At 43.3% G+C, this 23,433-nt stretch overlaps 1 protein-coding gene and 1 pseudogene across 7 annotated transcripts in view; one reads left to right on the plus strand and one right to left on the minus strand.

The window, feature by feature from the left end:
* Positions 1–10,310, minus strand: part of GRIA4 (glutamate ionotropic receptor AMPA type subunit 4) — a 229,393-nt gene extending 219,083 nt beyond the window's left edge. For 2 of the 6 annotated variants that reach the window (XM_081197627.1, XM_081197626.1), the window contains exons 1-2: positions 9,735–10,308; positions 8,323–8,481 (exon numbers count right to left, since the gene is read on the minus strand). In XM_081197627.1, coding sequence (XP_081053753.1) covers positions 8,323–8,481; positions 9,735–9,822 — 247 coding nt within the window. In that variant the 5' untranslated portion in view covers positions 9,823–10,308. Of the gene's footprint in view, positions 1–8,322; positions 8,482–9,734 lie in introns of all 6 variants that reach the window. The other 4 variants (XM_081197628.1, XM_081197629.1, XR_014008980.1 and 1 more) reach the window with 3 other exon arrangements.
* Positions 10,311–19,811: 9,501 nt separating this feature from the next.
* Positions 19,812–22,463, plus strand: LOC308588928 (disintegrin and metalloproteinase domain-containing protein 20 pseudogene; annotated as a pseudogene). The gene has a single exon. The product of its transcript is annotated as a disintegrin and metalloproteinase domain-containing protein 20 pseudogene (transcript).
* Positions 22,464–23,433: the final 970 nt, after the last annotated feature.

The raw sequence follows: 23,433 nt of genomic DNA on the forward strand, positions 1-23,433 counted from the left end.
CCAGATATAGCCATATTAAAATAAATTAAACTATTCCAAAGTCAGTAGGTTGTTTAATTCATCCAAAGTTTCTACTTAAATACCTGTTGCTAGTGCTATTTATATTTATTTATATAGATTGTTATTTTTGGTGGCGGCGGCTGTTATTATTTAGCTATCCATTGTATTTAATCTGTGTAGGCAAAAATATGCCACAGGAGACTAACGTTCCTGAGATGGCACAAATTAGCCAAAAGAACTCTAAGCACGATGCGCCCAGGGTGAAAATATTATTGTAGAGCCCCCACAAACACTTCTCTCAGTGAGGCAAGTAGGCACAATATGCTGAGAGTTGCTCTGGCACAAGGACCTGTGGAATGAAAGGGCTGTACTGAGTCAGAAGGAAAAGATGCCTGGAAACACTTTAACTGAGGCCTGTGCAGGTGTCTGGATATTTTAACTGCAAAATACTTCGTAATACTTCTTTTTCTTTTTGCTAACTTATTTTATTCATTCATTTAGTTAGTTAGTTTCTATACCGCCCTTCATTCAAGGATCACAAGGCAGTTTACAATACAAAAACACAAAAATACATAACATAGTAACCAGCGAAAACAACACCACACCCCTAGTTGAAAAGGCCATATAGATTGCTTAATTAGCCAAAGGCCTGTTTTTGTCTGGTGGCTAACGATACGCAACAAAGGCAGCAGGTTAGCCTCCCTGAGGAGAGCATTTCACAAATGGGGAACCATCATGGAAAAGACCCATTCTCATGTTGCCACACTCCAAGGCACAAAGAACGTCTTCAGATGATGATTTCAGAGTCTGGGTTGGTTCATCTGAGAGACGCTCCTGGAGGTATTGCAGTTATGAGCCATTTAAGGCTTTATACAGTGGTACCTCGGGTTACAGACACGTCAGGTTACAGATGCTTCAGGTTACAGACTCCGCTAACCCAGAAATAGTACCTCAGGTTAAGAACTTTGCTTCAGGATAAGAACAGAAATCACGTGGCAGCGGTGTGGCAGCAGCAGGAGGCCCCATTAGCTAAAGTGGTGCTTCAGGTTGAGAACAGTTTCAGGTTAAGAACGGACCTCCGGAACGAATTAAGTGCTTAACCCGAGGTACCACTGTAGTTCAAAATCAGCACTTTGAATTGGGCCCAGAAAACTAATCGGCAGCCAGTGCCAGGTGGTCCAGGATTGGCATTATATTGTAAGCCAGCTTCAACCCACAGAATAAGCATGGACAAGTTAGAAGCTCTCCCAACAGGGTTGCTTTACTTTTGACATGCCTTACGTACCAGAGAGAAATAAATGAACAGCTCCATCTGCTGATATCAAAGCATTTGTCACATAGTGGTTATCTCTGCACTTTAGCAGCTGTTCAATAAACTCCAGTGCACTATGAATGTACCTATGATATTTACACTACGCTATTTTAGTTTTATACCAGTCTAAATGTGAGAATTTCCCCCTGTTAAAGTCCTGTGAAGTATAATTTGATGGAGGAGCTGGGAAATCCATGCCACAGATCACTAACTGCCCATCGCAGAATTATTGTCCCCAGGATTTATTTAGAAGGAGGAATACCTGCTGAGCCATTTTTAGTCTGCAGTATAGATATGCCCAAAGAGGCTGTAAAATGATGGCAACAGACAAGATTTAACTGGCATAGTACATAAAGCCAATATAATGTCCTGTCGCACAATTACTGGAAGTCTCACCCAGAGAATGTTGTAGGCGTGTTAAAATGTGACTACATATACTTTAAACCAGAATCCAGTTACTACTTTCCTTCCCTAAACCAAAGCAGAATTAGTTTACATCAAACCAGGGATGTAGCATAACACACTCCATTAATTTGGCTATCTCCTCTAATCAGCAGGGTGCAAACGAAACATTTTCTTACCAATGACTAGGCAGTGCAACACAATTGGGAAGCAATCAAGGAAACAAACAAGTTTGAATAAAGAAAGAAGCATTAATATATATATATATCTCAATCTCTGATGATCTGATCACCCATTTCCCTACATTTGCTAAACATTTGCTACTGCGCCTTTATTTGGCTTTAGAAAGAGTATGTGGTGTTTTTTTTAAAAGGTTATTTACACCCAGGAGGATGTCAGCAACAATAATCTCACCTCTCTAGAGTTCAACCTCATCTTGTAATTTAACATCACAGTAATTTATTATATAGCTCCATACAAATTTGCTGCCCCAAGAAAGAACAAGAAACAGAAACTGCTAGTGGAACAATGCAAACTCAAACACTATTTGCATGCAGGTGTTGGCTATCACCCATGAAGCTAAGAACATCAAGGGAAAATGATGGGATGCAAGGAATCTTATTTAGCAGTTCAATCTCCAATAGTAAACCATTTCTGGATCCTATCGGTCAGGGGTGGGGGAACCTGTCTCCCTCCAGATGTTGACAGGACTTCAACTCCCATCAGCCCCACCTAGAATTGTCCAATGGTTAGGGAAGATGGAACATGTAATTCAGCAACATCCAGAAGGTTACAGATACCCCATCCCTTGCTTTAGGTGAAATCTATAGGGATGTAAGGCATAATAAAAAATAAATTAAGGAAAATCTCCACAACAAAGGACACTGTATACTGAAAAGAGGCACCAGACGGTTTTCTGAAGACCTCTGTTGGAAGATGATGAAAAATGAGACAGCATTACAAACAGATGAATGAATTGTAAACCTTGTCTCCATCTGTTCAAATTTGATATATTTTTCTAACCGATGCAGTTTTACTATTTGAACTACAGAGATGAGAAACACAGAAAATGATTTAAGCTTCACATGCCCCGACATACAACCTCTACAGCTATAAGTTCTGGTTTTTGAGAAGTCCTCCATGCACTCATCCATTTCAATGTGCACATGCTCACCAACACACACACACACACACACACACACACACACACACACACACTACCCTATAAAAGAGGCAAATATTTCCATCACGGAAACAATGCTGAATGTTCAATAATTGGGAAGGACATAGTACCACCTGTAAGCATCTGAGGATCATATGCCGCCTCAGAATTTTCAATTATTTTAACTGGGGTAGCTCCAGAATAAGAAGACTTAAGAACTGCAAACTCTCATATTTTACATCCGGTAGATTAATATAAATTAGATTTGAAACAACAACAAGACCTGACACAGTGTTTAAAAAGTTTGCAAGCTTGCTTGTTCATTGCCTGTTTTAAAGCAGTGTAGCATCATCGAGATGACACGTTCCTCCAGAAGATAGTTAAGCTGAAACAAATTGGTAAACACTATGAGACCTGCAGGTATCGGGTGGTATACTACTACTAATAAATAATAATAATAATAATAATAATAATAATAATAATAATAATAATAATAATTGTGTTGGTTCACACACTATAATGCAATGAATACACACCTCCCACACTTTGTTTAGTGTCCTTTCTTCCTGAGAAGTGTACTTCTACGTTAATATTTCTAAAAGTTTCTTCAGTCACATTCATACGTTACCTTTATCACATTCATGTTATCTCAGCCTTCCCCAGCCCTCCAAATGTTTAGGACCATCAACGCCAGCCAGCATAGCCAATGGTCAGGAATTATGGGGGAAATAGTCAAAAACATCTGGAGGGCACCAGGTCTTTTACCTAAACAACACTCTGGTGCACAGAGTGATCTCTAACACTTGTACCAGCATATCAGCCAACAACACTAAGATACTATCCCTGTAAAGCCAGCAAAATACCACACTATATGATACAATACTGTACTGTGTCAATTTCCTACAACACATGTATCGTATTTTTCGTCCTATAGGGCGCACTGACCCATAGGACGCACCTCGGTTTTTTTTGGGGGGGGGGAATGAATAGAAAAAAAATATCCCCCCCAGCCGCGGGGCTGGGGCGGGGGAAGCCCGAGCTTCCACCGACCCCAGCCCCCAAAACAGGCTGCTATCCGCAAACCTTGCGAGCCTGGCGGGACCTTCCCCCGGCGTGCAAGGCTTGCGGACACCTGCGCAAAGCACGGGGCGTCCTCCGGAGGGAAATAATTACTATAATAAAAATAAAAATACAATGCAAAGAGAACTATGGACAGGTGATCTGCACGCACCCACATTCTGCTGCCCAGGTGCTAACTAATGATGGATAGCTGTTGATCCTCTCTCTGTTTTTAGGGCTATTGCTGACTAAGTGTACTCAAAGTAGATCCATTTAAATCAATTGACCTAAGTAAGTCATTCCCATTGTTTTCAAGTGAGACACCAGGCTACACTAAAGAGGAGGTGTGAGAAGGGAAGTCCCCAACATGTCTCTGATCATCAAATCATGGTTTGGTGATTGCCAACATCACATCTGAATGGGGCAACAGCAATAAACTGGTTCCATCTGGTTTGGTTCAACTGGGTTATGCACTGGGTGACAAACTATTTATTTGTTCTGGGACAATGAAGCCGGAAATTTAACTCATTGATTATGAAGGACAGTTACTGATTTCACAAACAATCAACATCTGCCTAATTCATGTACATGGACCAATATGAACCAGGGAAGGACTAGGACTGTCAAGCTGCAAGGAAAGTATTTTAAGGAGAAAAAATGTTGACAGCACAATTCTAGATTTATCCTTTCTAATTTTGCATTGTCCTCTGCGGGGGAACTGCAGGATTGCTTCTCACCAGCAGTTTTGTAACAGAATATCTGGGACTGTTGCAAAAGAAATGGTTACATCTGGAGGTCAACATGCTTTTTTGTCACATTTGTCCAGATTAATTAATTTTCTAGAATAGGAAGTCTTCAGATCATTACTTATAAAAAATATGTATGCAGAAGTGTGTTATTGCATTGTAAAGTCCATTACATTTTTTTAAATAAAAAAAAAACTATTTCTAACACGAAGTGGAACAAATATACTCCTATACAGGCCATTAAAAACCAAATGTCATTTGGAGCTTAAACAGTGCAATTGCAAATATATATATTTCTGCATATATTATTCCAATCACTATGGAACCCTGTTGTAATGATACGGATTTAAGTTTTATAACACTCTAGCAATTAAAGTTATGCACAATCCATATTTAGCAATAAACTGTAGCCCAATTTCATTTAACACACTTTTCTCTCACCTGCAAGAAAATATGCACTATGAAAGCAATATATGGGGGGGGGGGAAGGCTCAGCACATAAACAGGAGGAAATGAGAACTAAACTAACATAAATCATGTCAGTTTTATTGAACCACAACAGAATCTATATGCTAAAATAACCTGTGTTTCTTAAGGTTTGGGGCCTGTACAAAGCCAGAACAAATAGAACATATCTTTGGCTTTGTACAAAGCAAAACATAAGAGAATAGATTTAAGTCTGTAAGTGTTTGTATTCAAATATCAAGGTGCCAGAAAAGCAGCCAGCTCATCATGGCAGTCTACCAAAGAGAGAGAGGGAGAAAATCCAGTTGATTCCACATGCATCTACTGTATCATTCCTGATTATGCTAGTTCATCTTTAAGACACAGCTCCTTCAGGCTCCTTGTTCGTTGTTCCTAACCCACAAAATGGTCCAAGCACTGCAGCTTCAAAAAGTAACCTCTGCAGTGAAATGAAAAACGGAAAAAAGCGAACTGATCACGTCTTAGATCTTTATGCTTGACCTCACATGAATATTCATTTCTGTCCAGTAGCTGAGAGGCATTTGTACCGTATCATTTTGGGACACACACACACACACACACACACACACTTGTGTTCTAAACTGAATTGCTCTGAATTTTGCCATCATTTCCCCCACAAAAGCCACTCCGAAATAATCAGATTTTGTCAGGCTTGCCACAGTATTAGTTACTGCATTCCCCCTTCCCCATAAATATATTTAATTAGGTTAGAACATCTCACACATCTGTGCTTTGGAAGCTTCTGTCAACCCAGCAAATGCAATCACATGGAAACCAATGTCCTCCAGCTATCAGACAATTGATTTTTTTTTTCAGGATTCTGCTCATGTGTAGCTTAAGGGACATGTGATATGTTCATTCATTTGTCAGTCAGTTCGCCCATGTTTCATTAGCAGAGAGCAGTTTTTCTCCAAACACTGAAATAATTCTGACTGCCCCCTTCCAAAAATACAAAACCCAACAACTTCAAAACACACATACAAAAGAAAGAAAAGCAACTGCCTGTAAAGGGTCCATCCGGCTAAATGAAGTTTCATCCATGTGAATGGGCAGAGTACATGCTGAAATTATCCATCAAAACAAATGAGACTTGACTCCAAGTGCACCATGCCCAGAGTATATAACTTTAGGATGCAGACACAACTGGAAGTATGGCTTGAGCATGGTCTGTCAGAGTACTTTAAATTATGCACATAATTTCCCTTAAGATTCCACTCTGTGAGATATAATTTGTCACCAATCGATTACTAAAATTGTTTAGAACAGCAACACTGTTTTAAAAGATGGCAGGAGGGAAAGAACCCAGGAGAAAAGATAGCATCACTTAAGAGCTTTGCCTGCATCACAGAAAATTAAAACTAGTTAATCGTTGAATCCAGAGAACTATAATTGCTGCTTCCAAAATCATTCTTCCATACGTGTGTATGTGATTCCATATGTATCAGAATTGCCTCTAAAATCTCTTGATTAGCCGTGTGCTTATACAAAATACTTGATATCCTATGCAAAGATGCTTCACAGTACCGTATAGCATAATCTCTAAAACAATGTCGGAGGGCAAGATGCAAACTTAGGTTCTCAATCCATTGGAATATAAGTACCCCAAATCTGTAAACATGAAGTGTTAACTCGAGTTGGGAAACCCATGCCCAGTGCCTGCAAAAACCTCGAGGAGACTGCAACACTTGTCAATGAAGCATACTTTGGCAGGAATCTTTCCTCCAGTACTATCAATGCATAGCATAAGAATTCCCACTTATGTAGCATAAATCATTCTGCATAAGATGTCTTGGGAGGAGGAGAGCATACTGTGTGGATTTTGAAGCTTTCCTTGTTAAACAAGGTGCCAAGGTCATGAAAAACTTAAAAGAATCGCTCCAATTCCACTTGACGGCTGCCCCGCAGGTTGTCTTTTGGAACAAGCTTATGAGATGTATCCTGATGTTTAGATGTGAAATATCATATTAGATATTAATGCGAGAAAGTTCAGCTGTTGTTTTTTTGTACGTATATACTCTAAGGGTATGAACTAAGAAAATCCTCTGCAATACATTTCTACCTCTGAAAGAAATAGTGTTTGGAACTGCTTGTTTAAGGACAAAGCAAACAAACCAACGATGCAATAAAAGGAGGGGGAGAAGGCATGTGGGAGAACTGGAAGTTGAAATGATGCACGTACATTTTTCAAGATTCATAACTGAATTTAAAAGAAAGAGGTTTTTCACTGTGACACAGATAGCTCTGATTCTGCAGAGCTACCAAATCCACTGAAGCTGAATTGATGGAAACAAGAGGCATGATTTGCGTGCCTTCCTGCTCTCAGTTTCACATATGTCCTGCTCAGTGTTTTAGCAGGCTGGGATGCTGAAAATGGGGGGTGGGTGGGTCTTCAGATATAGCCTTTAAAACAACAACAACAATCTATCATATCTGGGGGGAAAGCATCCTTTTAAAGAATATGTGGTGAATGCACTAGTGCGTATACACAGGGGCACAGTTCCAGATGGGGTGGTGTGTGCAATCAAGTAGATCAGATACTAACTTGACTTGGCACCAATGTATGGATGCATGGAGACATATCCACAGGATGTATGCATTACGAGATGATAAGCGACATTTACAACCCAGAATATAGGAGCAGGGCAGCCTCAAGTGACATCACCAGATCAACTGCAGTGTCAAGCCACTCCAATATATTACCCTGCACACCACTGCTTTCACAGCCGCCTTTCTGCTCTAGCCATTAGAAAGCACTTGTGATCACAAATATTAGGGGTTATTTCCAAACATAGACAAGGCATGCCATATCCTGTTGGCAGAGAGGAGAGATTGTGGAGGCTGCTAAATTGATCAAGACACACACACACACACACACACACACACACACACACACACACTTACAACTACAAAATGCATCACCATAGAAACCAGAAAGCAAGAAACTACAGTAATAATGGTAAAGTAAATGCCATATCCAGTTAGTCAGTACAAGGAAGCCTAAGGGATTTCACCAAGGATAGAAACTAACTAGGGTTTCAATGCATTCAGGGAACGGGGACTTTGAAACTGAAGAGGAATGTAATTATGCTTTCTCTTCTTAATTTCACTGTCATCTGACGGCAACTTTACATAAATGACTTTTTTTTTTTACTTACAGGCATTTGTTACAGCGAAGCTGTTTGCTGTTTCAATGTTGTCTACATGAGGAACCAAATTAAAAGGTGCTTCAGATGCGTTGGGGCTGGTGTTGTGAAGAAAAATTGCTAATCGAAAAGCAGTATATTCCTGATCTGTGTTTCGGATGAAGAGGCCACCTACCAATAAATAAATGATACCAAACAATAAAAAGTGTCACAGTTAATTGTTTCTGTGTCAGGCAGCAGCTATAGTGAAAACAGCTCTACATTATTATTAAACAGCATCCTTAGGTCCTCCTTGTAAAAAATACATGTTTATGCACACGGAGATATGAGGTTTACAAGACTTTCAGGATCCCAGCTCCTGTTTTTCCCATAGTGGGGCTCCCGAGCTGCACTGGTCCTGCTTTTCCATGCCTTAAATAGCCATATCTCTTGTGATGAGAGCGACCTTTGAAACCATTTAGCATCCATCTCTGTTAACATTGAACACATTGCTAAATTGGCCCTCCCTGGTATTCAGTGGCAGGCAGATTAAAGAGTGGATCTTCTATCAAGACATCTGTTGGGGGGTATACGGGCACATTCCCTTTCTATGTGCCTTTGCAGATATACATTTACCTTGGGGCACCAGGGAGAATAATCTATAGGGAAGTGGAGCACCACGAACTTTGTCCCTCTGCAGCCTATGGGCCGGCAGCCTTATTAGCAACACCTTTTGGAGTGCATGAGAAATGATGCAGTGATGGAGCTGCAACTGGAAGGGATTCAAGAGCTGTGTCCCATCCAAAGATGGGGGGAAGCAGAAAGGGAAGGCAACCTGGGCCAGGCAGAGAAGAGGCACAGACCCAAGCTGGTGCTTGGGAGGGGGAGGCCAGGGGGTTGGGAATATCAACATTAGCAAGGAGGGGGGGGGTGCTCTAAGTTTCCAAGTAGTGCCCGGAAAGGCTCTGAAGCAAGAACAGCTATCCCTCCTCCCGCTCCGTGGCAAATAGGTTACTGCAACGTGCAAGCTGTGCTAGACGAGGTTCCACAGAGCATCCTGAATTGGGGATGCAGGCAGCTCAAGGGTGAGCCTTGTTGGGGGGGGGGTTTGGCTCAGAGAGCACCTTCCCAAGTTTGCCAACACACTATACACAGCACGCACGCATTCACACATGCATGACTCTCCCTACCCCGGAGGCATAAGCATCATCATCTCTCCCCCCCCTTCCACGCCGTCCTGCTCCCCATCACGCAAACACGAGGGTATATGGAGGGGCTCTCCATCCCCTCGCCCCCCAATTCCTGCGGCCCGCATTTGACCTCCCACCCTCTTCCTTTCTCCCCTCCCCACTCTTTCTGTCCCCTCTTCGCCCCCTCCACCCCGTCCCGTCCCCCCCCCGTCCGCCGCCACCCTCCTCTTCCTCCCAGCCCAATGCAGCGCTTACCTATTTGCACGCTGCTAGGAAAAGCGCCCATTGCGAGTCCCCAAAAGCCAGAAAACAACAAGACAAGCTGTCTGCAAATAATCCTCATCTTCTTCTTTCTCTTTTGCCTCCCCGGGTCTCCTCCTCACGCTCTCTCCCTAGATGTTGTTCAGAGAGGCATTGAGGACACGCTGGTGGTGGGGGAGGGAAGGGGGGGCAGTACACAAAATTGAGAAAAGGGGGGAGGGAGGGGAAAAATTAAAAATGGGGTAGGGAAGAAAAGAGAAGAGGGTGGGTGGTTTTCCCCCCTCCCCTCCCTTTTTTCTCTCTCCCCCCTTCTTCTTTCGTCCCTTTCGTCTCTGGATAAAGCTCTCTCTCTCTCTTCCCTCCCGCCTTCCTTCTTCCCCTCAGCAAGCCATCCTGCTGAGGCGGATTTTTCCCGCAGTCTCCATAGCCCTGGCAGAGGTTTCTGTCCGGCTGCAAATGTTTCACATGCAAAAGATGGTGGAGAGTTTGGTGGTGCTGGGGAGAGAGGAGTCTAGTGGCTGCGCTCAGAAATGAAGACATGCGCTATTCCTCCAGCCTTCCTGCTCCGACCGCCGCTACCCTCCCTCCCTCCCTCCTTCCCGCCCTGGCGCCCCTCAGCAGATACACACACACACACACACTCGCGCACACAACGGGGATGGCGGCGGCGGAGCGCGCGCTTTTCAGCGCCTTGGGCGCCGAGGGTTACTTAACGCGCGCCACACAGATGATGGGTTCGGAAGAGAGACGGCCCTGCCGCAAATTCACGAGGGAGTGACGGCCCCTCATGGCGCGCTCGTGTGCACGCGCCCTCTCTCAGTGCGGGGAAGGCGTTCTCTAGTCCACACGGGCAAAAGGCAGATGGACGGTTTTCCCCTCAGTACACAAGTGTGGACAGGCCCCATGGGTCTCTCCCTCTTCGCGCTTCCTTTACTAATCCGTTATTTATTTGAAGGGATAGTGGTACAGTCATGGCAGCACTTTTGAAGAAGAACTCCCTCAGAGAGGGATAAAACCAGTGCCATATTTTTATTTTTGTTCGAAAAAGAGGTGCCAGAGCTCACCATGAATGCTTCCTTTGTACTCTTAGAATGACAATGGCACCCATTTGAGAGGTGCGAGAGATGAGCTCCGGCGAGCTCCAGCTGAAAAAAGTCTTGGATAAAACCATTAAATCCAGAGTTTATAATTGCCTAAGTGCATCGCTGTGAATGGACTCAGCTGAAGAACAAGTGGCTTGAGTGGGGCTGTGGCCCATGCACACACGCAAACCAGGATCCATGTCCAACTGCCACATTTTAAGAAAGGCATTGACAAGCTAGAGCAGTCTCCTCCCAAGCCTGGGTCTCCAAATGTTGTTGGACCACAACTCCCATTGTTGCTGATGGTAGTGGGATGATGTTCAGATGAAGTCAACAAAAATGATGCCATGGAGAGCAGCTGAAAGAGCAGGGTGCATTTAATATGGAAAAGAGAAGACTGATTTATTTTATCATTTTAAAATATTTTTGGACCACCTTTCTGGAAAATGCCTATGCAAGATGTCCTACAATAACTTGAAAAGAAGAACTCAACAATATGAACGCTAAACCCATCAGACACCTGCCCTTCCAAAGATAAGAGACAATAAACCAAAAAGCCAATAAGTGGTGATATGATGTGAGTCTTCCTCGGATATCTGAAGACCGAGCAGACTTGTTCTCTGTTGCTCCAGAGGTTAGACCAATTTAATGGGTGGAATTTGCACGGAAGCAGATTTTGGCTAAACATTAGGAGAAACTTCCTAATACTGCAAGCTGCTTAACAGTGGAACAGGCTTCCTCAGGAGGCGATGGGCCTCTTGATTCCTAGCAGTATTTCAGGAGCCATATGCCAGGAGTTCTGCAGATTCCTGCTTGAGCTGTGAGTTGGACAGCTCCTTCCAACTCTAAAAAGTCTATGATTCAAACATCAAAGCCCTGATCTGTTGTTCAGTCTCTGTGGACGCTGTACACATATGGGGTGTGAATATGTGTGTGCAGGAAACGTTCTGCCCCTGACAAGCATGCATGGTTAATTTGATTGTCTGCATAGGGCAGTTCAGATTCTCTGTTCAGGAGTGCAAATGAACCAGCTTTCACCACCAACACCACGAATGTTCAGTACCTGAATGACTGGACAGGACTAAAATAGTAAGCTAGGTTAGAGGGATGATCTGGTATAGGGGAGCATGGAATGAACTATGAGCAAGAAAGTTTTCAGATTTCATCTAGGCTAGGAATTCATTTGTTAAGCACTATCACAAAACCTCTTCCTTGCCATAAGGAAAGCCCTACTGGATCAAAAGCTCTTCTGGTCCAGCTTTCTGTTCTCACAGTGGCCAGCCATACATCTAAGGAAATCCCAAAAGTAGGAAATGAGCACAGCATCATTCTCCCGCTTGGGATCACCAGAAACAGGTACGTTGTTTCTCATAGCCATTAATGGGCTTATCTTCCATAATTTTGCCTATTCCGTTTTTTAAAACCATCCAAGTCGGTGGCCATCATTAGGTCTTGAGGTGATTCTACAGTTTATGCACCATGTGAAGAAATAGTTCCTTTTGCCTGTCCTGTATCTTTCGGCATTGAATGATCCCTGATTCTAGAATTAACGAGAGAAAGAAATTCCTCACCTCTCCATCCACTTTTCCGCATCATGTGTAATTTCACACACCTCTTTCATTCCCCCACTTACACGCCTTTTTCCCAAACTAAAAAGCTGCAAATATGGTGACCCTATCATTGAAGTTGGCATTGCTCCAGCCCCTTGAACATTTGGGTTGTCCTTTCCAGCCTCTTTTTAGCAGGTATGGAAACCAGGGAGCAGGCGCGCTGGGTATAGGGGGCTGAGTGGGCTTCAGTTCCCCCAATATTTTTGGGCAGGGGGCAGTACCTACCCAAAATTGAGGGGGCTGCTACACCCCGCCGCTGAGTGCATTCCACATGCCCCAGACCCAGCCTCTGCCCAGCAGCCCAGGAGCTGGGCGGCAGCTGGGACAAGTGAGATCTTTGCTTTGCTCATCCTAGCTTCTGTCTGGCAGCTCAGGAGCCCAGGAGCTGGGTGGTGTTGTGACAGCACCCTCTCAATGTCAGCGCCCCTACCACATGGTACCTTCATTATATATCTTTAGGCGCAAGGCAAAAACATTTCTTTTCAACCAGGCTTTTTGGCTTATTAATATTCCACAGCTTTTAAAATGTGTTTGTGGGAGGGGGGTTCTCCTTTTGTTGTTTTTGTTTTAACTATTTATTTGTACTTGTCAGAGCTGCTTCCAGATCCTAGCTCACAGAGGATCACGCTAGCCAGCGATCATTAAGTAAAAGTCTTTATTGAGTTACAGTTTCCATTCTCAAGCTGCTGCGTGCAACTCTACGTCTAGTGGTTAGATCGGCGAAGCTCCGTCTGAGTCTCCGCCCCTTGTGCACCAACTTAATATCCTAGCCCTGCTCCACCTTTTCCGCCTGACTGTTCTCCTCTGGGTCCCTCTGCCCCCCGGGGTCTCTTCCTTCCGGGATTCTTCTGACGCCGACCCCCCGGAACCTCCTGTCTCCTTGCGCCGGGCTTTAGGACCTGGCTCCCTTTCCGGGCTGCCTACTGCGTCACTTTCCTGTGCATTTGAACTTGGCGCGCGTGCCCAACCTTCCACTTTCCGTCTGACCGTTTCTTCGCTCCCCGATGGAGGTGTGGCCACTCCTGACTCGTGCCCTCCCCCCTGTTGTGAGCTGCCAGCGCTTGATCCCTGGCGCCCTTCCTCTTCCCTGCTCTCTGGCGGTGACGCTGGTCCCGATCTCCAACTGCTCTCCTCTGAGTCACCTCTGGCTCTATCCTCCTGGGGTGTCCCCCTAGGCTCCCCCCTTGCCCTGGCCACTGGTGCTCCTTTCTGTGAATCTTCTGATTCACTGGAAAGACTCGGAGATCTCGGGTCGTCGTCATCACTCATCTTTTCTTCTGCCTCCTCCCCCTCGCTCTCTGTTTCCTCCCTTGCCCTTGCCTCTGCTCCTGAACCCCTGACAGTACTTTTGTATTTTTATCTTGTGAACCGCCCTGAGATATTGTGATGAAGGGCGGTCTATAAGTCTAATAAATAAGAGGATTTCCAAGAGCGATCGCCCCTCACAGATTTGCATTACTGATTTATTTATTTAAAACAATTATTTATTTTGCTAAGCCCACCCATCATCATTAAAAATTCCCACGGCACTTGGCAGGGCGCATGCATAAAAGTACAACATCATGCAATGTAATAAAACTTTATCATAAGATAATGAGAGTAATAAAACGCTAAGTCCAATCACAATTCTTATATACACCAATGTTGCAGACAGGATGTCTGATATGTAAGCCTATCCAATTACATAGCCGTAAATGAGCAGAGAAGCCCTGAGCAAATCTCTTGAGTTTGCAGCTGGTGCCAGAATGCACAGCATGGTGGTCCCAACCAGGTGTGGCGCCTTTTGTTTCGCCGCCTAAGGCGAGATCTCACCAGAAACAAGCATCCCTTCTGCAATGGTGGTGGTGTGCCCATGGGGGTATCACCTCTTGGGCTTCCTTTGACCAAGGTGGCTTCCTCACCCAATGGGAACGATTGTGGAATATGGATATAAAATTTACAGCATGTTATGGTCTGAGAGAAATTTATATGAAAATGATAGATCGACAGGTATCTAACACTGAATAAATTGGCAAAAAATGTATAAATCAAATAAGTGCTGGAAATGTAAAGAGAAAGAAGGTTCTTTTCATCATATGTGGTGGTCTTTTAATAAGGTTAAAGCTTACCAGGCACAAAGGTGCAAGCAACACATCTCAAAATATGACTCTCCACATTAAAGCCCTATTGCGCTAAACACTGTTATTGCAGCACAAAACAGAAAACTCAGTCTCCAAAATGCTGGTTTTAATCCAAGAATCCAGCAATCTATCAGAATGCAAGACAAAATAGTCCAAGTTCAGTGGTCCAAGACATTTCCCCTGGCTGCCCCCCCCCCAGCACATATTATTACTGTGGGAGTTTGGATTGCAGTAAAAAGTCATCAAATATTTAGGACTCTGGTTAGTCTCTAATCAAGTAGAAAACACGGTCAAATTAAAACTGGGAAGTAAATAGAGGGGAAATCTGTTGGGTCTTAGAAAGATGGACAGTTCTCCGATTAAGTCTATGGGTCAGAGTTAATGTCCTTAAAACAAACATTACATTATACTTGATGTACATGCTTAGATGCCTCACAACCCCTATTTTGCAATATCTATATATCTCTCTCTATCTCTCTATGTCTCTATCTATCATCTATCAATCATCTATCTATCATCTATCTATCTATCTATCATCTATCTATCTATCTATCTATCTATCTATCTATCTATCATCTATCATCTATCTATCTATCTATCTATCTATCTATCTATCTATCTCTATCTATCTATCTATCTATCATCTATCATCTATCTATCTATCATCTATCTTTCACCCGTCTATCTATCTATCATCTATCTATCATCTATCTATCTATCTATCTATCTATCTATCTATCTATCTATCTATCATCTATCTAATCTATCATCTATCTATATCTATCTATCTATCTATCTATCATCTATCATCTATCTATCTATCATCTATCTATCATCTCTATCTATCATCTATCTATCTATCATCTATCATCCATCTATCTATATCTATCTATCTATCATCTATCTATCTATCATCTATCTATCTATCTATCATCTATCTATCTATCTATCTATCTATCTATCTATCTATCTATCTATCTATCTATCATCTATCTATCTATCTATCTATCATCTATCTATCTATCTATCATCTATCTATCTATCATCTATCATCTCCTGCCAACTGGATGCAGTTTTCCTTTAAAATTGCTCTTGAACTGTACTCCATAAAATACAAATGGCGTTGGGAGATGGAAGATTCCAACCAAAAAAAAATTTTTAAATCCATTTTGATAATGTTTTTCTTATATCACCATCTCAACGCTGGTGTGTGGACTGAAGGCCACAAATATTTTTTTTTTTTTTGAGTGAAGATTGAAAAGATTTGGTTTACCCTACCAAAGAATACTACGCTCAAAGCATGTCATTGCATTCCAGGAGAAAGCACCCATGAGTCATGCCACTACAATAGCCCCACATTCAACTGCAGTACGCTTGCAGCACCTTGAATCATAGAATCTAGTCCAACTCCCTGCAATGCAGGAATCTCAGCTAAAGCATCCATGACAGATGGTCATGGATTGCCTAGCATTTACTGTGGCATAAACCAGTTACAGATAGGTAGGCGTGTTGGTCTGCCATAGTCAAAATAAAAAAATTCCTTCCAGTAGCACCTTAAAGACCAACTAAGTTAGTTCTTGGTATGAGCTTTCGTGTGCATGCACACTTCTTCAGATACTTCTTCAGTGTACTTCAGATACTTCAGATACTTCAGTGTACTTCAGATACTTCTTCAGATACTTCTTCAGATACACTGAAGAAGTATCTGAAGAAGTGTGCATGCACACGAAAGCTCATACCAAGAACTAACTTAGTTGGTCTTTAAGGTGCTACTGGAAGGAATTTTTTTATTTTGACTGTGGCATAAACGTTCATCAAATGCATGATGTGGTTGCTGCAATAGTTCCATGATAGTTCCATGATCTGGTTGTCCTGTGTGGTGTCTGTTTTTAACTGACTGGTTAGTTGGTTGGTTGAATTTCCTCCCACTCTTCCTTGGAGGCAGAGACCTCCATAAACCACCATACACACTTATGGTGCTATACACAGATGAATAGATAAAGCAGACTTCTCTTTAGAAATGCTTTGTAATTATGCCCATGATCCATTTTTTATGTGTCCTTAAGAGAAAGGAATTGCATGATTGCTAGGAAGCCACTGATAACATCCTCCTGTGCTTTCCTTATCCTCTCCAGAGCGGAATATACTTCCCCCACCCACTGAGCCCACAACACCCCACACAGATATCAGCATCACACACAGCTGTGCTGCCACCTGCCCAGCATGAAGGGTGTGTAGCACCATGAATGAGGCAGTGGTGGCATCTTGTCTCCCGACAAGCTGGAAACTTCAGTGGAATGGAGCGACAGCAGAAAAGTTACCACATGTAATAGGTCTGACAACACCCATCACTATATTTCATGAAATAATCTATTTATCAGCCTTTTGTCAACTGGAGCTCACATGGAAACTGATGAGCCTTGTGAAATAGTTTCAGCATGAAGGCTCCCTAAAACAAACAAACATATATGAAACTCTCAATTAAGGCAAGTTACCGAAGACAATTTGCAAAAGGGCACAATACTGCACTCAGATATCTGTGAGTATCCCCTGCTGTTTTAAGTGGGATTTCACACTTTGTGTGGCTGTCAAATTATTGTAGCCTTGTATTATTAAGGAAGTTTGAGTTCCTTAACCATTCTCCAAATAACACCAGAGGTTTAGGATTCATGTTGGTCCTTCAGGACAAAGAGCTAGTGAACAGAAACCTCTGTTAAACCAACTCTATTGGATGAACAGAAGACAACAAAACTTCCAGGATGTCTGTATTTTATTGTGAAGGGTCATGATGAGGTCACATTTTGTAGTGTGATCCTACATGTAAAACTTCTTAGCAGCTTTCACTGCCATCTCCTAGGCCATGGGTAGGCAAACTAAGGCCCGCGGGCCGGATCCAGCCCAATTGCCTTCTAAATCCGGCCCACGGACGGTCTGGGAATCAGCGTGTTTTTACATGCGTAGAATATGCCCTTTTATTTAAAATGCATCTCTGGGTTATTTGTGGGGCATAGGAATTCGTTCATTTCTTCCAAAAAAGATATAGTCCAGCCCCCCACAAGATCTGAGGGACAGTGGACCAGCCCCCTGCTTAAAAAGTTTGCTGACCCCTGTCCTAGGCTTTCCAAAGCATCCTATAAGATGTTCTTGAGGCTCCGTTGCATGCATGCTGCCATACCCGCTCTAGCCGTCTGAGGTCCTCTTTCATTTTCCAGAGCTCCTTGGTAAACCAGGGGGCCCAGTTTCGGCGGGGTCGCAGAGGGCGCTTAGATGCAATCTCATTGATGGCCGCTAAGAGCTGGTTATTCCAGTTCTTGACAAGCTCATCTAGTGAGCTGCTGGGGGGAGCAGGGTCCCGCAAGGTCTGACAAAATCCATCAGGATCCATCAGCCTCCATGGGCGAGCCCAAACAGGTTCGCCACCCAAGTGGGTGGGCGGGGGGGGGAGGAGTCAATCCTGGCTTTCAGAGCGTAGTGATCAGACGATGGCACTTCCACAAGGGGGGCACAGCTATACCTACAGATGATCATATCTATACCTGCCCCAAAGATCAGATCCAGAGTATGGCCTGCTTGATGTATGGGACCCAAAACAAACTGGGAGAGCCCTAATGTCACCATGGAAGACACCAGGTCCACAGCCCGAGAGGAAGGGGTGGCATCAGCATGGACATTGAAGTCCCCCAGAACTGATAGGTTAGGGAACTCCAAGGCCCAGCCTGCCACCACCTCCAGCAGGCCTGACAGGGTGGCTGCCAGTTTGCTAGGTGGTTGGTACACCAGCCAGACAGCCAAACTCTCCTTGGTGCCCCACACCAGGCCAACACATTCAGTGCCAGAGATCGATGGTGCTGGCAGAGCCCTGAAAGAGCAATCCTCCCCGATTAATGCTACCCCTCCTCTCTGACCCACAGTCCGCGACTGGTGGAGGACAGAGAAACCCGGGGGTGCCATCTCAATCAAGGTGATTACTTTGCCTTCCCGCACCCAGGTCTTCATCACACAAGCCAGGTCAACCCCCTGCGAGATAAAAAAAGTCTCGCATGGTGGTGGTTTTATTGCCTATAGACCTGGCATTGCACAACACCAGTGACGGAGATGAGTAATCCCTGCTCACCCTACCCTCTTCCCTCAGGATGGGGTGTAGATTGGAAGGGGTTCTCCGCATCTCAAAACCTATAACATCTACCCCCACCGCCAGACCTCCCTAGCTCTTCAAAGGTGGTGATCCCAGACCCCGTACTGGCCTTCCCCATAAAGGAATGATATCCCCTCATATAACATATACATATAACTGTATAGCTTGTAGTTCAAATAAGTAAGCAGGACTCTGCATTCTGGTATCTTTGAGGCTTAAAATTATCCAACATTATTTTCAGCCCATCTAAAATAACTACAGGCCTTCCATCACTATCAAAATTCCATCCCATCTGTTCCACCTTAATCCTAAAATTATTCCTTTCTCCTTGCTGATTCCTTATGAATTTTAAATAAAGCACATTACCCAGGCTTTTCTTTCAGGTCTAGTCTTTTATATCTTTCATTATCTTTTTCTTGTTTTCTGTGTTTGCTACATTGTTGGCCAACCACCATTAACTGCCACACATCACAAAGGCTTGTTCTGCTGATTATAGCCTTGATCTACCAATTGAGGTTCTTTAAAGGGCAATGTTTTCTTTCGGTTCATTCTCCTGAATCATATAAGATAGGGAAACGGCCACAGGAAGTCTAACGTGCCTTCCAGATGATGAAGGTAGCAGGCAAAGCTAAAAGTTAGAATTGGTACCACTTTGTCCAGATTGGGCCCCATGATGTTCAGGCCCTGCCCTTCCACTCTAAATATATGCAGAACACCTCATCACCAGTATTAGGTGTGGGATGGGATGGCCACATGTACATCACTAAAAATGAGAAAATGCATCACCAAAAAGGGAAATGCAAGGTAGCAAAGATTGGCATAAAATTGGCATTTGTTCATTTATAGGTAAATGTAGAAATAATGGCCATAATTTATATAGAAAGGCAGTTTGTCATAGTGGGAAAGACTGTGCTAGTTGTTGATGGACAATTTCAACATCCTCTTGCTCCTCTTTCACATGGTTCTTTATGTTTAAGCCAGTTTCTATATGCTGCATACATCTAAATGCTGATTGAATTGTCACAGAAAATACTTTTCATATTCCATACATGACAACTGAGGATCATAGCCCATCCACTGTATGAAGTGGCCTCATGTCCACTGACTGATGCCGAAATAAAACTTGTCAGTCCATGGGGTGCTATAGGACTCTTTTTTTTGCTCTTCTTCCTGCAACCCCCTCAGGCAGAAACTTCTTAGGAACCTTCTCTTGCTTGCTCTTCCTCTACCATTCTGTTCCATCTTTGATCCTCCAAGCTCCGCCCACATTCCACAGACGGAGCACACTGGCAGTTGCTAGGCAACATATCTTCCTCCTCTTCTAATTCACATATAGCCTCCTTCCCATCTATCTACTAACCTGGTAACAACTGTTTGGGGCTTCCCTTTCAGGGATAAGATGCCAGAAGTGGTGCTTCAAGAGATAATTTCCTCGTTCTGGGAAAATGAGTGGCAGCCTGGCATGGCTGCTCATTATGTTCTTGAGGAATCTCCTGATTGAGACTGGTGGCCAGACACCACCTCAGGGCTTTAGGTATGCCTCTTATGAGGTGACCATCCCAAGGAAACTGAGCTTCAGGTATGGACTACAGGAAACCCGGTATGTCAGCTACCTGCTGCAGATTGAGGGGAAGGGCCAGGTGGTACACCTCCAGCAAAAGAAGGGCATTGTTCCTAAAGACTTCCCCATCTTCACGTACAATAAGGAAGGGGACCTCCAGGTTGACTATCATTACATCAGGGATGATTGTTTCTACAGTGGTTTCATACAGGACAAGCCCCTCTCTTCAGTCACTCTCAGCACTTGCTCAGAGGGACTCAGGGGCCTGTTACAACTTAAAAATGAGACATATCAAATTGAACCTGTCCAGCCATCTGCTACCTTTCAGCATGTGGTGTATCGACTGGAAACAGTGGAGGGTGCCATGCACATGAGGTGTGGGTTGACGGAGGAGGAGCAAAGGCATCAAGAGGGCGTGATCCAAGACAGAAAGCAAGTGGCTGTCAGAAGTCCTCCAGCAGAACTCTGGTGGCCACACAAGAGACATGCAGAAGTGGCATTTGTGGTGGAGCATGAACGATACGTTAAGTTTAATAAAAATGAAACTGATATAGCTATGAAACTTCTTGAGACCATCCACACAGTAAATTCATTTTTTGAGCCATTTTTGGTTGAAGTGTCTGTAGCAGGACTGGAGATATGGACGGAAAAGAACCTCATAGATATTGGTAAAACTTTAGGAAGGACACTTAAAGCTTTTACTGTATGGAGACATGACATTCTACTTAACCATCTAAAGAATGATGCTGCTCACTTAATTGTATACAGGTCGTATGGAAGGAATCTTGGACGAGCATATGTAGCACACATTTGTGATAACAGGGCTACTGGTGTTGAAGTATCAAGAAATTTCAATTTGTTTGATTTTTCTGTACTTTTTGCCCATGAATTTGGACATAATCTTGGTATGAGCCATGATGAACCAGACTGTACATGTAATCGACGTGCCTGCATTATGTCTGCTTTATACTCACGGACTGATAAGTTTAGCAACTGCAGTTACCATAGGTATTTCAATCTAAAGGACTCAACTTGCTTGTTGATTCCACCAGACCCTGATCAAATGTATAAACTCAAATACTGTGGGAACAAAGTAGTGGAAAAAGGAGAGCAATGCGATTGTGGTTCAGCTGTGCAGTGTCAATCGGATCGATGTTGCAGGCCAGATTGCACATTGCATCCATTTGCCAATTGTTCTTCTGGACTGTGTTGTGCCAGGTGCAAGTATCGTCCCCCTGGATCCATTTGCAGAAAGAGTATTAGTATCTGTGACCTGCCTGAGTTTTGCACTGGGACTTCAGACCAGTGTCCAGAAGATGTTTACATACAAGATGGTGCCCCTTGCGGTGATGGAGTCTATTGCTATCATGGTCGTTGTATTACTCCGAATGGGCAGTGTGAAAAGATATTTGGCAAGAAAACCGTACGAGCTTCAGAGGATTGTTTCAGAGGACTGAATGCTCGAGGTGATCGCTTTGGCAACTGTGGCCTAAAACATGGTATTTTTAAGAAATGCAATGCTGAAAATATTCTATGTGGCCGAATGCAGTGTAGTAATATCCATAGTGTACCTACCTTGGAGGAACACCAAACCATCATTCAAACCACCATTGGCAAAAGTAACTGCTGGGCTACAGACTACCACAGTGGAATGGAGGTAGCTGATCTTGGAGCAGTGGAAGACGGTACACCTTGTGGCACTGGCATGATGTGTATTAGTAGGGAATGCAAGAACGTGTCCCTCTTGCAGTATGATTGTAATGTCACAAAGTGCCATAATAGGGGAATATGCAACAACCACAAACACTGCCATTGTTCTTATGGTTGGGCCCCTCCTGACTGTCTAAAGGAAGGATATGGAGGCAGCATTGACAGTGGGCCAATTTCAAAAAACTGGAATGGTGTCAGTGTAGGTAGCATTGTAGGAAGTGTGTTGGTCCTTTCCACGGTGACTGCTGCTGTTGGCATGGGTGTGTATTACAGGTTTGCGCTAAGCAACAAGGTTAGAAGAATGAGTTTAAGAATCTCTCCCTCAGAATCAACAGAAGAATGAAAACCACTCTAGATCACAGAAGCGACCAATGCAGAAAGTTTCAAAAGGGTATGATGGGTATAATGAGCACTATTACATAACATATATTCGCCTCTGTAAGCATTGGTTCAGTTCATCTCAAGTGGAAATATTCACATATGAAAATATTTGCCTATACTTTCACTTTCTGTTGAGAGTCTCTTTGTTGTTCAGGACAGAAGTCCTATCCTATGTTGAGTGGGAGAAATCTGTCCAGTGGAATGGAATATTATCATACCATGCTAAAGAAATGCATGGAAGCAGTGCTGGTATCTTGGATGTCTCAGATTCTCTCCCAAAGTAACCTTGGGTGTACAGGGACAGAATCATAACCTGGTATTTTTGTGAAGTGAATTCACATCTGTCTAGAAAGCCATTGCAAAAATTGTACTGATAATTATGTCGACACAAATGTTAATGTTGAAATGAGACAGTTTATTAAAAATATTACAAAACCACCAACACATAATATTTCAAAAAGCTATAATGGAAATAATGGTGAATGTTATGTAGCATATTTGAGGGTGCAATCTTTTCATTAAAGTTTTATGTTTGTTTAGCGCCTTGTTTATAAAATTTGCCACACGGGATAATCTTTAATTTATCCACAAGGGGAAAATATTTTCATATATTTAGAGCATCTCTCTGTGCTTTAACACAGAATCATGTCCTTTTAGCCATTGGAAGGTGGTCAGTGGGTGGAAACCTGTCTTTAAAAAGGAATGCTAGATGGTTAGATCTTTTTAGAGAGGCCAAAGCACTTTTGGATAAAACTAGCAGGTAAGGGTGCTCTCTGATAATGCTAGATCCCCTTTCTGAAATGTGTCACATGCCCCTGAGAGTTTTAACTTCCCTTACCTAGTTAAGGACAGGAAGAACCATAGTTCAGTGCCAGAGCCCTTAGTTTTTTATGCAGAAGGTCCAGGATGAATGTATTTTGTGACTCCAGTCAAAAGGTTCTCAGGTAGCAGAATGGCTAGGAGAGCCACTGAGATGCCAGAGATCCTGCGGGATCCTCCGGATGACCTGCTTATTGAGCATTCATCTTCATTTGTTTGTGCCGAGGTTCTGCATTTCCCCATCACTCCTGTAATCACTAAAGAAAATCCATTTA

The sequence above is a fragment of the Podarcis bocagei genome, assembly GCF_964188305.1.
Source record: "Podarcis bocagei genome assembly, chromosome: 6".
Lineage (NCBI taxonomy): Eukaryota > Metazoa > Chordata > Lepidosauria > Squamata > Lacertidae > Podarcis > Podarcis bocagei.